The 13,777-nt window shown below is 43.3% G+C and overlaps 1 protein-coding gene across 5 annotated transcripts in view; it reads right to left on the reverse strand.

Moving 5' to 3' along the window:
- The window catches only part of ZFYVE26 (zinc finger FYVE-type containing 26), a 109,638-nt gene that overhangs the window by 93,274 nt on the left and 2,587 nt on the right, over window positions 1-13,777 (reverse strand). For all 5 annotated transcript variants that reach the window (XM_053274412.1, XM_053274421.1, XM_053274386.1 and 2 more), the window contains 7 exons: window positions 12,390-12,479; window positions 7,585-8,125; window positions 6,898-7,028; window positions 5,701-5,865; window positions 5,299-5,387; window positions 3,653-3,810; window positions 1,209-1,421 (listed from right to left, as the gene is read on the reverse strand). In XM_053274412.1, coding sequence (XP_053130387.1) covers window positions 1,209-1,421; window positions 3,653-3,810; window positions 5,299-5,387; window positions 5,701-5,865; window positions 6,898-7,028; window positions 7,585-8,125; window positions 12,390-12,479 — 1,387 coding nt within the window. The remainder of the gene's footprint in view (window positions 1-1,208; window positions 1,422-3,652; window positions 3,811-5,298; window positions 5,388-5,700; window positions 5,866-6,897; window positions 7,029-7,584; window positions 8,126-12,389; window positions 12,480-13,777) is intronic.

Genomic DNA, 13,777 nt, shown 5'->3' on the forward strand with positions numbered 1-13,777 from the left:
CCCAAGTACAGCTCCCTCAAATGCGTGGGAAGGACAGGAAGTGTACTGCTGTACTCATGTGAATACTATACCTATGTATACTGTACACTTGTACAAGTGTTGAATATAATGTGTAAAGAGGACTCCTGTAATCTTGCAGGAGCATTGTGAGGCTTAGGCTGAGGGGGGAAAGGAAGAAATACAGGCAAACCTCGGCATTTGCCGACTCACTATCTGTGGTCAGGTAATTGGCACCCAACCTCAGCTGACGCGATAAAAACCAGCACACAAAGGGTTAAGACCTGTGTATCCACAGGTCGGGACTTGGGATACATTTCATGGCTCATTTTGTTTTTTAAAGCATTAAAAAAACTACGGTTACGTCCCCCACCCCACCCCCCAGCCCATTTTCACTATGGTTTCCCAGCCTCAAGGAACCTACCCTCTCGATAGCATAGACCTAATAACTCTGTATTTGCCGTTTCCTTATCCACGGTAATGGCAGGGAACGGAACCGCCGTGAATACCAAAGTTTGCCTGTACATACAACTCCCTGCCTCAGTAAAGACTTGCAACTGTCTTAGTGATCCACACAGCACTCCGCAGGGAGTTAAATCTCCTTATCACTCTGCACCACATTGTATCTCTGGAAAGCAATCATGAAAAAGCAGAGTCCTGTGGACTCCTCCCATGCCCCCTGACCTGCCTCTAAGAGTATGCACAAGTGGAGATACACCTGCCACATAAATTAATTGAACAAGGTAAGGTAAGCACATCCAAACTGATCCAGAGAACGCATTGCAATGACAGCACAACAGGAGGTTAAGCTTAAAATCCCTTCTCCACTGCATCTGCAAAAAGCATCCTTTTGTTCACCCAGGCCTTTTAGAGTCAGTTTTTCATATTTGATCTGATTTTTAACTAAGTTTAAAATGAGTTTTTAAGCTGCTTTGTATTGTATTTTGTAATTTCTTTTCGCCTGTTTTTGTCTGTTATGGTTTAATAAGTTATGTGTTTTTATTGTATGTTTTAATCCTCTGTTGTGAGCTGCCCAGAGAACAATTTGTTATAGGGCAGCTAACAAAAGGGTTTTTTTAAATTATATCATCATCATCAGTATTGCTGACACGCCTACTGAAGATATTGCTTGCTCTGAAGTGAGAAACAGACACAATGAGCAAAAAGCAACACTTTGATTTCAGCGTCTAGGTAAGCACAAGCTACTAGACCTGGGCAAACAGGTAGATCTGCAGGTTTGTTTTGTTCAGGCAGCTCATCATGGAGGTAACTGGCAGAAGAGCTCATACAGTCCTTGCAATTTGCATTCTTGTGTGCATTGACACAGAGGGCGTAGATGGCATATTTCATGGCACAAAATGCTTGGAAAAGAACAAGGTTGCGCCGCTGACTCAAGAGACTGGAAGCTGGCAGCATTGTTGAATCTAAAAAGGAAGAGAAAAGGCTGAAAACTGAAGTGCTAGTTCACACATATGAAGAAAAGCAATTACACCGCAGTAGTTTCTCAGATCCTGGAGTCACTGGCTGACACATCCTGACTAAATTTACTCAAGGAAATCCCATTGAAATTAAGACAAGTGAGGCATACATTAAATGTAATGAATAGTCATTGACACTGCCATGACAAAGGGTAAGATGTTATGGGATCCTTCTCGATCGATTCTTGCTATGAGCAACTCCACCATGATCTAAAGTTAGTCTTGCTCTTGATCTACACCAGGAGCCATATATGAAAGCAGGTGAAATGCAGTAGCTAAAAGCATAAGCTGCAAGTCCCTAGTTCAAATCTCATCTCAGCCACAAATGTAGTAGGCGGCCTTTGGCAAGCCACAATTCCCTCAGCTTTCCATCAGAACATATGGATAGCACACACTGACACACCTTAGAGGGCTGTTTTAAGGATTACTGGTAAACTGCATCCCTCCAGTGACTGTTACTGGTGTCTGCCTTGTATTACTTTTTAAGACTGTGAGCCCTTTGGGAACAGGGAACAATATTATTATTTTGTTGTTCTATGTAGATCACTTTGAGAATTTTTTGTTGGGAAAGTGGTATTGCTAAAATCTCATCATCATGCAGCTCCCATCCTCCCCAACCACAGTGATCAAAGACCATTGTGGCTGGGGTGCTGGGACTTATAGTCCAACATCTGGGGACCCACGTTTCGGAAGCCCTGGTATATCCCTTAACTAGGCAGCGATACAAAGTCTTCCATGCACACAAAACTAAGTTTTAATTTGTTTGCCAGCTACATAAGAGAGAACCAACTACATATTTCCAGATGCTCAGCCTTCAATATTTTGCCTAGCTCAAATACTCACTTTGGTTCCTGTTGCTCCAATATTCACACACTTTCCCCTCTGTCAGTAGAATGTGGCATCAACACATTTTAATCTAGATATTGTAAGGTCTTATCTAAACATGGCAAATATTTGTAGCATAAATGATCTTATGTGGCCAAACCAAGACATCCTTCACAGTACACTTTGGTATCTGGCAAGTTAGCATGGCTGTTCTTGATTCCTTTCCACAGTGAGTATGCAGTAGTCCATGTTAGATGTAAACAAAACAGCGTTGTACTGCTGCATAAATTGGAGCAAATCATATCATTGTTCATCCCATCACTGTACATTAGACATACTCCAAAGTCCATTCCAACCATACTTTGCTAGGTTAAGAAGCTGAAAACACAAATTTTCAAGAGTCTGCAAGTCCATAAACCTATCATTGCCAACTGCTCTCATGACACACAACAGCACTTGTACAAGTGCCTCTGCCCAGTTTCCAGGGTTCCTTCTCCCACCCTCAATCACCTGTGTCACACTGTACATCACTCCAGGGTCACTTGAGCCTAAGGAATGACCTTCCAGGGATTGCAGCAAAGAGGGGAAGATGGCTCGTGCTGTTCTCCAAGCACTACTTTGGATGCTACCCTCTGCCTTACTCATTAGCTTAATAGTACTATTGTATCTACTGTTATGAGACAAAAAAGGGTTGGGATGTGTGTTTTTAACAACTTTATAAAAGTTATTTAAATGAACCCCACATTAAGAGGCATTGGCTGCCTTCAGATAAACTATTGATTGTTTTGTTTTGTGTCATGGAAATGAGCCATGGCAAGCCTTCATGTACAACAAGACGAAAAACTTCAATTTCTAGTTTGAGGCAAACTACAGTTTGCCATTGTATCTGAATGCAACAATTAAGCTGCTTCAGAAGAACAAACCAAGATCAGTCAGTTCAGACATCACAACCTATCTTGGTTATCACAACCTATCTTGGTTGACTCTAACCAACTTCCGTGAAATAAACCAACCTGAAACCCACATCAAACCTTAGTTCCAGATCTCTGTTTACTTCAAGGATGTTTGTTAAGAGTCAACCAAGATGAATCAGTCTGAATGTCACAATCAATCTTTGTTTTTAACGGCAACTAGAAGTTCTGAGAAACTTGCGCTCCCAAGACTCGGGGATATTGCACAAAACCAATTCTGAACTGGCCCACTGCATGGAAACAGGAAGAAAGCCACTATGCATGTCCTTTATCACTACAAACAAAATGTGCATTCAGTTCCATTAATACAAATGCTTTAACATACCAAACCAATATGTTAGGAAGGACACTTGGTCCCATCCATGCCCCATTAACATTTACCCTGCGCTTCCATATCCTTGGCTGGAATTTTCTGAAGAAGTTCAATAACAGCTTCTTCATTCAGGGCCAAGAGGTTGGTAAGATGATGGAGAAGGTAAAGGGAAGAGTGGCAGTCCAGACTGTGCAAGTGCTGCAGAAGAACTTTCTCTGGGATATTACTGCAAGAGAAAAGTAGCCTAGTTTCAATGGTAGCAAAGTTAGCTCACGCCCAGCTTCCCTGCCCTCTCCCTTTTGAACAGCCAGAGAGCATGATGTGGCAGGGCAGCTGCAGTGGGTGGCATGCTGTAAAACAAAGTGTTTTGGGGGCAGCAGCAGGAGCAGTGAAAGAGGCTAGACATGGTGGGCAGATCTGCAAAGGCAGCTAATCTGCCATGTCTGCCAGCGTATCATTCAAGGCAACTGCCTCACCTCATTAGTGGGGTACTCCAGCTCCTGGATTAGGCTACTGGAACATGCTTTCATAGGGTTGTCCTTCAGAGGTATCTTGAAAATGCAGCAGCTAGGTAGCTAATGGAAGCCTAATTCTCTGGGCACATCATATGGATATAACATTGGTTGCATTGGCTCTGTTTGTTTTGGCCCAATTCAAGAGGCTATTTTTGTTTTTTAACCTATAAAGCTCTAAATTGTTTAAGGTCCAAGATACCAGAAGGCGCACCTATATCCATGAAAACTGCCTGAGACAGATACCAGGGAAGACTCTGCTCAAAAATCCTCTGCCCTCTAAAGTCTGGAAGGTTAGGATGCAGGGTAGAGCCTTGTCATCAGTGGCACCAGGGTTGTAGATTTCCTTGCCTTGGGAGATCTAACTGACCACCTCACTGGGGGCATTTAGACAGCAAGTCAAAATATCTTGTTTTAAGTGTGCTTTTTATAGAATTGCCTTGATTATGGCTACAGGTCTGAAGGCTATAGGCCACCTCCAGCCCCAGAGGCAAGATGCCTCTAAATACCAGTTGCAGGGAAGTAACAGTAGGAGAGAGGGCAAGCCCTCAGCTCATCTGTGGGCTTCTCAGAGGCATCTGGTTGGCCACTGTGTGAAACAGGATGCTGGACTAGATGGGCCTTGGGCCTGATCCAGCAGGGCTGCTCTTATCGAAATTCCTACTGATTGTCCTTGGTGTGGCTGTTTGGTTTTGTTATTGCTGCTGGTAGGTTATTGTTCTTATTCTCTTTAAAATTATTTAAATGTTTTATTGTTAGATATTTTGGGTATTAGCCATCCTGAAGGTCCCATTTGGGATTGAAGGTATATATAAAATACATACATATTCCAGTAGCATGAAGAGAGCTGTATTGACACATAGCTATATCACTAAGTTGAGCCACCTAATGGCACAGCAGGAAAGTAACTTGCCTAGGGAGCAAGAAGTTGTTGGAAACACCTATATCAGGCAGCAGTGATATAGGAAGATGCTGAAAGGCAATGTCTCATACTGCGCGGGAGATGGCAATGGTAAACCTCTCCTGTATTCTACCAAAGAAAATCACATGGCTCTGTGGTCACTAGGAGTCGACACCGACTCGATGGCACAATTTTACTTTATATCACTAAGTTGCAGTGCAGTTAATTCTCAGTATGGCAGTTACAGGTGGGGAGATCTTTATCAAGAAGAATTAACGCAAGAGTTTCCATGCTGTGTTACCTATTTCGTTGTATACACCATTCAAGAACCTCCACCTGGGCACACAGCCCATTACAGAAGTCTTTTAACACTGTATCATTACAGAGGCCCTGTTAACAACAACAAGAAAAATTATATTAGGCTTACAGTCATCTAAAAAACAAATTGGCCCTCAAACTTCTCCTCTAAAAACCTGACTAGGATCAGACTGGCAAAACAGAGAGGCAAGTGGTGCAAAACTGTGTACTGATGGATAAACAAGTCCAATAAGAGGTAAGCTTTATGCTCTGCAGGATAAAGACTATCCCCTGAAATATGCAAGGACTTATTTTCCATCTTTTGCACCACTTGTTTTTGCATCATTCTAATCAGACAGAGAAAACTGTGTGCTTTTCCTCTCAGGCATATTGAGGTCTTACTTGCCTGAGATTTGTGAAGAGTCCACAGCAGTGTTTTCGCCGATTCTAAACTCCGACACTGAGTCCATCCTAACAATACCAGGAGGCGACTGAGGCAGCTAAATTCCTGCTTCAATAAATTGCTAAGACTGGAGAAGTCTTCCTTTTTCAATAAAGTTAATGCTGTGACCTAGAGAAAAAAGCCACATTTATTCCAAGACTGAGTAGTAGGATTGCTAATGAAATTAATCCATGAAATACTGAAGATGTATAAATGAAACACCTCAGGTGTTCCCCACCCCCAGGTTCTGCTTCCTAAGTCTGCAGACCTAGGAAGTGTATAGAACTGTGCCATCAGTTACATACACTTGTATGTGCATATGACTGTGCCATCACCATCTTCCCTTTTTAGCTCTGAACTATTCCCTTAAGTTTAAACATGCTAGGATAGCAATGGTCCAAAGTTTTTAAGGTATATTAGCAGAGATCAATTTGGAGGAACCATAGCACGGAGATACAATACATGCTTTGCATGTGTCAAAGTCCCAGATTCAGTTTCCGGCATCCGCAGTTAAAAGACTCAAGTAGCAAAGCCAAACAGACTCCTGTCTGAGACCCAAGAGAGTCACTGCCAATTAAGGGCAGACAATACTGGGTCACAGTGGACATCTGGTATAACTCTATAAAGGCAGGCACTTATGTCTGAAGTGGGGCAAGCAAGAAGTACAACCCATTTAGATTCCAGTTACTTTGGTACAGAATATATGCTCATTTCAATCCTTTTAAAGTACATTTTAGTTTAAAATGTTTATAGCCCGCCCCACCAGTGCACTACTGCTCGGGGCAGCTCACAACAATTTCAATCCTTTTAAAGTATATTTCAGAACAGATGAAGAATTTCACACTTACACACAACACCTATTTCAGACAGTTAAACCCCACTTCAATACAAGTGAACCCATGAGAAATCTTGGTTGTGCAATGAATCCAAGTAGATAGAGACCAAAGAGCCCTCCTTTGCAGCTCATTGCTACAATAATGAGCTATAGTTAAGACTCTATAATTGCAGTCTAGTATGCCAGAGCACTCAGTGCTAATGCACCAGTGCTAATGCAGCACAAGTGCCATTCTCAAAGATCTTCACTCAGTTTGGAAACACTGGCATCAGTAACATTTGTTGCCATATCACATCTTACTACGCGATGCCTCATTAGGGTCTTACCAGAATTTGTTCCAAAAAGTGCTTGTTGCTGCTAAGGCAGTAGAAATAGGCAGCTTTCCAAGAATAAGTATGCTCGTGATCCGAGAACAATGCCATCACTGCCTGCTCAGCTTCCAGCTGTTCAGACAAACCTGAAACATACATAACTGGAATTAAAGTTCACATGAAGTAAAGGCACAATTTTCACTAGGATAGGCATGCTCTCTGCACTTCACCATGGTAGCCAGCAATTTTTCTGAGCCCTAAAATATTTTACATATGGAGGTAGGGCAGACCCCGCTACAAGGCACTCTCAACTGGTCTATGCCACTAACTAAACATTTACACTGATATCTGATGGAAAATTTAAGATGGGCTTTTATTTCCAAGCTCATCTTTTGCAACAAATGCAACAAAAAGCCCTGCCAGGATGAGTATAATCTGCTATATTGTTATATCACTGAAGAGGGACAAGGTGAAGAAACAGAGAACACACCTGCAGATGCCCCTCCATGCACAAGAGGAGATGCCCAGGAGAGCCCTGCTTTGCAGCAGAGTCCTCTGGCATGCCCTCACATTTTGCATAGGCACATTCGGTGGGAATGAGAAGGTGGTGTAGGGGACCACACACAGTCCTGATGGGGGCCAGATGAGGCCCATGGGTCACTTTTCCCATTGGTGGCTAAAACAATGAAAGCTTAAACCAACCTTTTCCTGGTGACTTTGGCCCCAGCAGTTTCTCCCTTGTCTTCTCAACAAATACGCTGCCAAACAGACTGAGCAAGGCATGGCTGTTTTTCCTTAGCATGCAGCTGAGCAACCTCTCTTCCCTCAATGGACTTTGTTCAGCCCAACAAGCATCTAGAAGCTCCCTGCAGAGAAGATGCAGCTCTCCAGTCTGTTTCTCCACCTCCAAATTCAACATGCTAAGGGCTCTATAAATTTCCTCCACCGTCTCGCCTTGACTCAGTTCTGACAAGACTGGATTTAGCTGGAGACGCTTCAGAAGCTTTAAGGAGTCCCAGAGAAATCCAATAAAGATAGTTTGCGGTGAGCAACTGTGTGTTGGGGAATGGCCACATTCAGCAGGATCCTTCCACAGAAATTCTAAGACGGCTTGCAGCTTCCGAGGATTCGGCAACAGCATTTTTCGGAGCTCAGATATTGCCTCCACACTTAGTGTCTGCGCAGATCCATCCCTTTGCTTCCTGTTCAACCCATGCCTGTTTTCAAAGACTTCATATAGCTCCTGAGGGAGGGAAATGCATAGTTGGGATAACAGCGAGTCATTTCTCTTCATAAGTACGTGAGATGAACTAAAGGGCAAGTTGTCTTATTGGATCAAGAGTAACTGTTATCAGCACCGGCCTGGTTCCACATAACCAGAAGTTTCCTGCTGGTTGTAGCAACTTCTGACATGTGCTACACCAACTGGAGAGCCCCATTCTAGTCCTATATCCTCATGTGACAAGCCACCTTCTGCCTGCTCACTCACTCTCTAGAGCAGGGTTTCTTAAACATGGGTCCCCGGTGTTATTGGACTACAACTCCCAGAATCCCCATCCACAGAGGCCATGTATGGTGATTCTGGGAGTTGTAGTCCAACAACATCTGGGGGCCCATGGTTAAGAAACCCTGCTCTAGAGTTTATGGATTCTTCTTGCAGCACCAGAGAGGAACAAGGTCATTGTGTTGCTGCGATGTCCTTGTGCCTCTCTGGTACTGCAAGAAGAAACCCCATGGTGCTGAGGAATGAGCGAGTAAGCTTAACAGTGTGGAGAAAAGACTGGAACAAGGTCTCCAGCTGGCCATAACACCCATCAGAAGTTATAGTTGCTGTTGCCAACCAGAGGCTTTTGGCCACATGTAGACTTTTTTCAGTCCTTCTTTGCGAACTGGGCTATTGACTGTGCTATAGTTCCAGCTGTTTAACTAAAGCTCCTGTTCATGCTCAGCCACAATTTATTGTGGATGAGGATTATGGGAACTGTATTTCCATAGTGCCATCAAATTCAGCATACATGTGGGGAGAGAATCACCAAGGAAGTCTAACACAGACATTTTGAATTTCAGAAGAGGAAACTTATCTAAAATGAGGAGTATGGTGAAAAGGAAGCTGAAAGGGAAAATCAGGAGAGTCACTTCGCTCCAGAGTGCATGGAGTTTACTCAAAACCACAATACTAGAAGCCCAGTTAGACTGTATACCCAAAAAGAGGAAAGGTACCACTAGGTCCAGGAAGATGCCAGCATGGCTAACGGGTACTGTCAAGGAAGCCATAAAAGGGAAGACTTCCTTCCAAAATTGGAAGGCCTGTCCAAATGAAGAGAACAGAAAGGAACACAAACTCTGGCAAAAGAAATGCAAGGCAACAATAAAGGAGGCAAAAAGAGAGTTTGAGGAACATTTAGCTAAAAGCATCAAGGGGAATAACAAAAACTTATTTAAATATATCAGAAGCAGGAAACCTGCCAGACAGACAGTTGGACCATTAGACAATGAGGGAGTGAAAGGGATTATTGAGGATATGGAGGTTGCAGAGAAGCTAAATGAGTTCTTTGAGTCTGTCTTCACGGCAGAGGATACTGAGCATATACCTGTTCCTGAACCAGGCTTTTCGGGGATGGCAGCTAAAGAACTGAGCCAGATAGAAGTGACAAGAGAAACTGAAAACTAACAAATCACCAGGGCTGGATGGCATCCATCCAAGAGTCCTCAAAGAACTCAAATGTGAAATTGTTGACCTCCTTGCTAAAATATATAACTTATCCCTGCAATCAGGTTCTGTACCAGAGGACTGGAGAGTAGCAAATGTAACACCGATTTTCAAAAAGGGATCCAGGGGTGATCCGGGAAATTACAGGTCGGTTAGCTTAACATCCGTTCCAGGCAAATTGATGGAAAGCATCCTCAAGGATAAAATGGTAAAGCACCTAGAAGAACAGGCCCTGCTGGGAGTGAACCAGCATGGGTTCCGCAAAGGTAAACCTTGCCTCACCAACCTTTTGGAGTTCTTTGAGAGTGTCAACAAGTGTGTAGATCAAGGTGATCCAGTTGACATCGTATACCTGAACTTCCAAAAAGCTTTTGACAAAGTTCCTCATCAAAGACTCCTGAGGAAACTTAGCAGTCATGGGATAAGGCGACAAGTACATGTGTGGATTGCTAACTGGTTGAAAGACAGGAAACAGAGGGTAGGTATAAATGGAGAGTTTTCGCAATGGAGGGAAGTAAGAAGTGGGGTACCCCAGGGATCTGTACTGGGACCGGTGATCTAGAAGTAGGGGTAAGCAGCGAGGTGGCCAAATTTGAAGATGATACCAAACTCTTTCGGGTAGTGAAATCCAAAATGGATTGTGAGGAGCTCCAAAAGGATCTCTCCAAACTGGGGGAGTGGGCGACAAAATGGCAAATGCGGTTCAATGTTTGCAAATGTAAAGTGATGCACATTGGGACAAAGAACCCCAACTTCAAATATATGCTGAGGGGATCTGAGCTGTCAGTGACTGACCAGGAGAGGGATCTTGGGGTCGTAGCGGACAGCTCGTTGAAAGTGTTGACTCAATGTGTGGCAGCTGTAAAAAAGGCAAATTCCATGCTAGGGATCATCAGGAAGGGGACTGAAAATAAAACTGCTAATATTATAACGCCCTTTTACAAAACTATGGTGCGGCCACACTTGGAGTACTGTGTACAATTCTGGTCACCACATCTAAAAAAGGACATTGTTGAACTGGAAAAGGTGCAGAAGAGGGCAACCAAGATGATCAGGGTTCTAGAGCACCTTTCTTATGAGGCAAGGCTACAACACCTGGGGCTATTTAGTTTTGAAAAAGACGACTGCGGGGAGACATGATGCGAGGTCTATAAAATCATGCATGGTGTAGAAAAAGTGGATAGAGAGAAATTCTTCTCCCTCTCACATAATACTAGAACCAGGGTTCATCCCATGAAACTGATTGCCAGGAAATCCAGGACCAGCAAACGGAAGTACTTTTTCACACAATGCATAATCAACTTGTGGAATTCTTTGCCACAAGATGTGGTAACAGCCAACAACCTGGATGGCTTTAAGAGGGGTTTGGATAATTTCATGGAGGAGAGGGTCTATTTACAGCTACTAGTCGGAGGGCTCTAGGCTACCTCCAGCCTCAAAGGCAGGATCCCTCTGAGTACCAGTTGCAGGGAAGTAATGGCAGGAGAGACGGCACGCCCTCAACTCCTGCCTGTGGCTTCCAGCGGCATCTGGTGGGCCACTGTGCGAAACGGGATGCTGGACTAGATGGGCCTTGGGCCTGATCCAGCAGGGCTGTTCTTATGTTCTTAACAGCAGCTGGACCACCAACAGTTTCTATCCATGGGCTATTACGTTTCTAAAGAATAATTACGATATTACAAATGCTTACACTTATTCCAGCTCCTTACACCAGTAAAAAGAAATACTAGGAAGATGCATCATTGACAGTACTTAAAAGGGAAAGGAAGGAAGTGCTATGGTAAGTATCTGAATTCTATTTGGAAGACAGTCAGTCTCCAAAAGACAGCAATGATATAGTCACAACTAATGTACAGTAGGGCCAGATCTGGTGAGAAAGAGTACTAGATAAACAAGTTTTCTTCCTCTGCTATTACTGCTAAACCTGAACTCTCAGATCACTTGACTGTATCAATGAACTCTGCTTTCCAATAATGTTGACCACTAAAAGCTATCCCACTCTGTATTGCCTAGTCAAGTTTCTTTTCTTGCCAGAAAACAAATTCTTTGAAAGAATATTATGAAAGCAATTTCTAAACAGGAGAAAAAGATAAGCTTGTAGCATTTCATCCTCTGATACTTTCATTCATACTAACCTCTTTTTTAAATCTCTTCAACACAATAAAAGAGTGCCAGAAATGCTGGTAATCACAGTTGTGTTTATTTTGGTGATTTGGTTAAATAGTGAAGATTTTAGAAAAGCAAAATAACCTAACATTTTCAAGAGGAAACTAAACCAGCTGCATCCTGTGCAGATGACTTTCTTTCCGGCAGCCCCATTCAAGGGTAACAACTGTTCAGCTGGTTACAGACATTTCAGACACTAAAGCTTCTGATAGTAAATGTTTGCATTACCTTCCATGATTCTTAAGCATCATTTCTCATTCATTAAAATTCAGGTTCTTAAATAAAGTAATTTGGTAATAACAGAAAATCTCTCAAACATGTAAAACCCTTAACAGAGGTACTGAAGAGACATCAGCTGACACATCTGATGTCGGATCTCAACTTGGGGACCATCTGGTTCAGAATGGAAAACAAGGCAATATGGAGGGGGTGGGGAGGAAAAATGGCAATAACTGAATAGCTTGGCATTAACACCCCTGCACCACAGCACCCATTTCCAGTTGATAACTCTTTTGGGCTAGGAGAAGAGAGATGTGCAGGGCCAATAAAAGTCCCAGACACTTTAGTAAGACACTTCTACTCTATAAGCAGTATATAGCTGTGCCAAGTTCCCCCTCAAGAGAATCCATACCTTTAGAACAGCATGCGAGACATCTTTTTCAAGTTCTTCTAAAAGCAGCAAGAATTCCACTTCTCTCTGAAGAGACACTGGGACCGTTTTCTGAAATGATTAGAAAAGAGGAAGGTGCACATTAGAATAGGATACAACAACTACTGAATTATATCTCATTGGGAAGCAGAAGTGGTTTTTTTTTTTAAGCTTTTAGGAGCTGAAGCAAGATTGCACTCCATTCTTACTCTAAATTTCCAACACAAAGAGACTGCATGTCTCCATTTCAAATACTCAGTTGCTGTTTACAAGTAGTTGTATAAACCCAGAGATTTGGTTCTCTTGTATTTAATGACGACAGCTACAATCCAAAATGATCCATTTATGGAAATTATGTCCATAGCCTGAGGTTTTGCAACTGCCATTCAGTTTTTTAAATGGCTTGCCGCTATGGCTAGTGGATTGCCAGGTTCCCTTCTGGCCCAAATCCTGTGACTGTATCAGTCTCTTAGCACATAAGTGCATGGAGCTTTCCTCATAACTTTATCCCCATGCCAGAATAACCTGGATCTGCACAGGAGATTTGAAAGATAGCAAAGCATGGGGGGGGGGGGAGCAGGGGGAGTTGCCAAGAATTCAGGAGACAGTCTCCCTGCGCATATCGTCTCTCTACATCAGAGGTGACCAATACATCAGAGGAGGCTCTCCAGCTATTGTTGGACTACAGCTCCCATCACTCCCAATTGTAATGTGGCTGAGGATGAGCTTTCTAGTCCAACAACAGCTGGAGAGGGTCACCCTTGATGTAGATGCTCTGAGGCGCCTACTCTCGGCACTATGGCCCAGAAAAATCAGAAAGTGAATAAGACACGTGCTAGTGAAACATCCAAGGAAGAGGCGAACATTTTATTGTGTTGAACAAGGCCTGTTTTCTCACTAGGGATGTGCAAGAACTAGTTCGGTGCTCTTTTTGTGGAGCGCCACATTGGTTCGGAAGTCTGGAGTTCAAGTCGGTTGAGATGGGAGGTCCTTTAAGCAACGGGGAGGGTGCCCTTACCTACGCATGGCATGCATACACCTCAGCCATTTCTGGTACGACGTTCACTGGGGCTGCAAGCAGGCATGCTGCAACCCCACACTGCCACTTTTGGGGAGAGCACCAGCGGGGGGAAAGCAGCAGGGCAGGTAAGGGCACCCTCGCTGCCCTTTAAAGGACACCGCCTGTCCTTCCAGGAGTGCACAAACCAATTTGTGCACATCCCTATTTCTTACCTAGTACTCAAAGTCAGAGTATACAAGGAATGTTGTTGGGTTTTTTGGTTTAGAATTAAATGTAGTGAAAGATTGCTTTGGGACTTTTAATCATTATTGCAACAGTAATTGGGAGCTACAAAACCTTTTTGGCTTGG

This window comes from Hemicordylus capensis, chromosome 1 (assembly GCF_027244095.1).
Source record: "Hemicordylus capensis ecotype Gifberg chromosome 1, rHemCap1.1.pri, whole genome shotgun sequence".
Taxonomy (NCBI): domain Eukaryota; kingdom Metazoa; phylum Chordata; class Lepidosauria; order Squamata; family Cordylidae; genus Hemicordylus; species Hemicordylus capensis.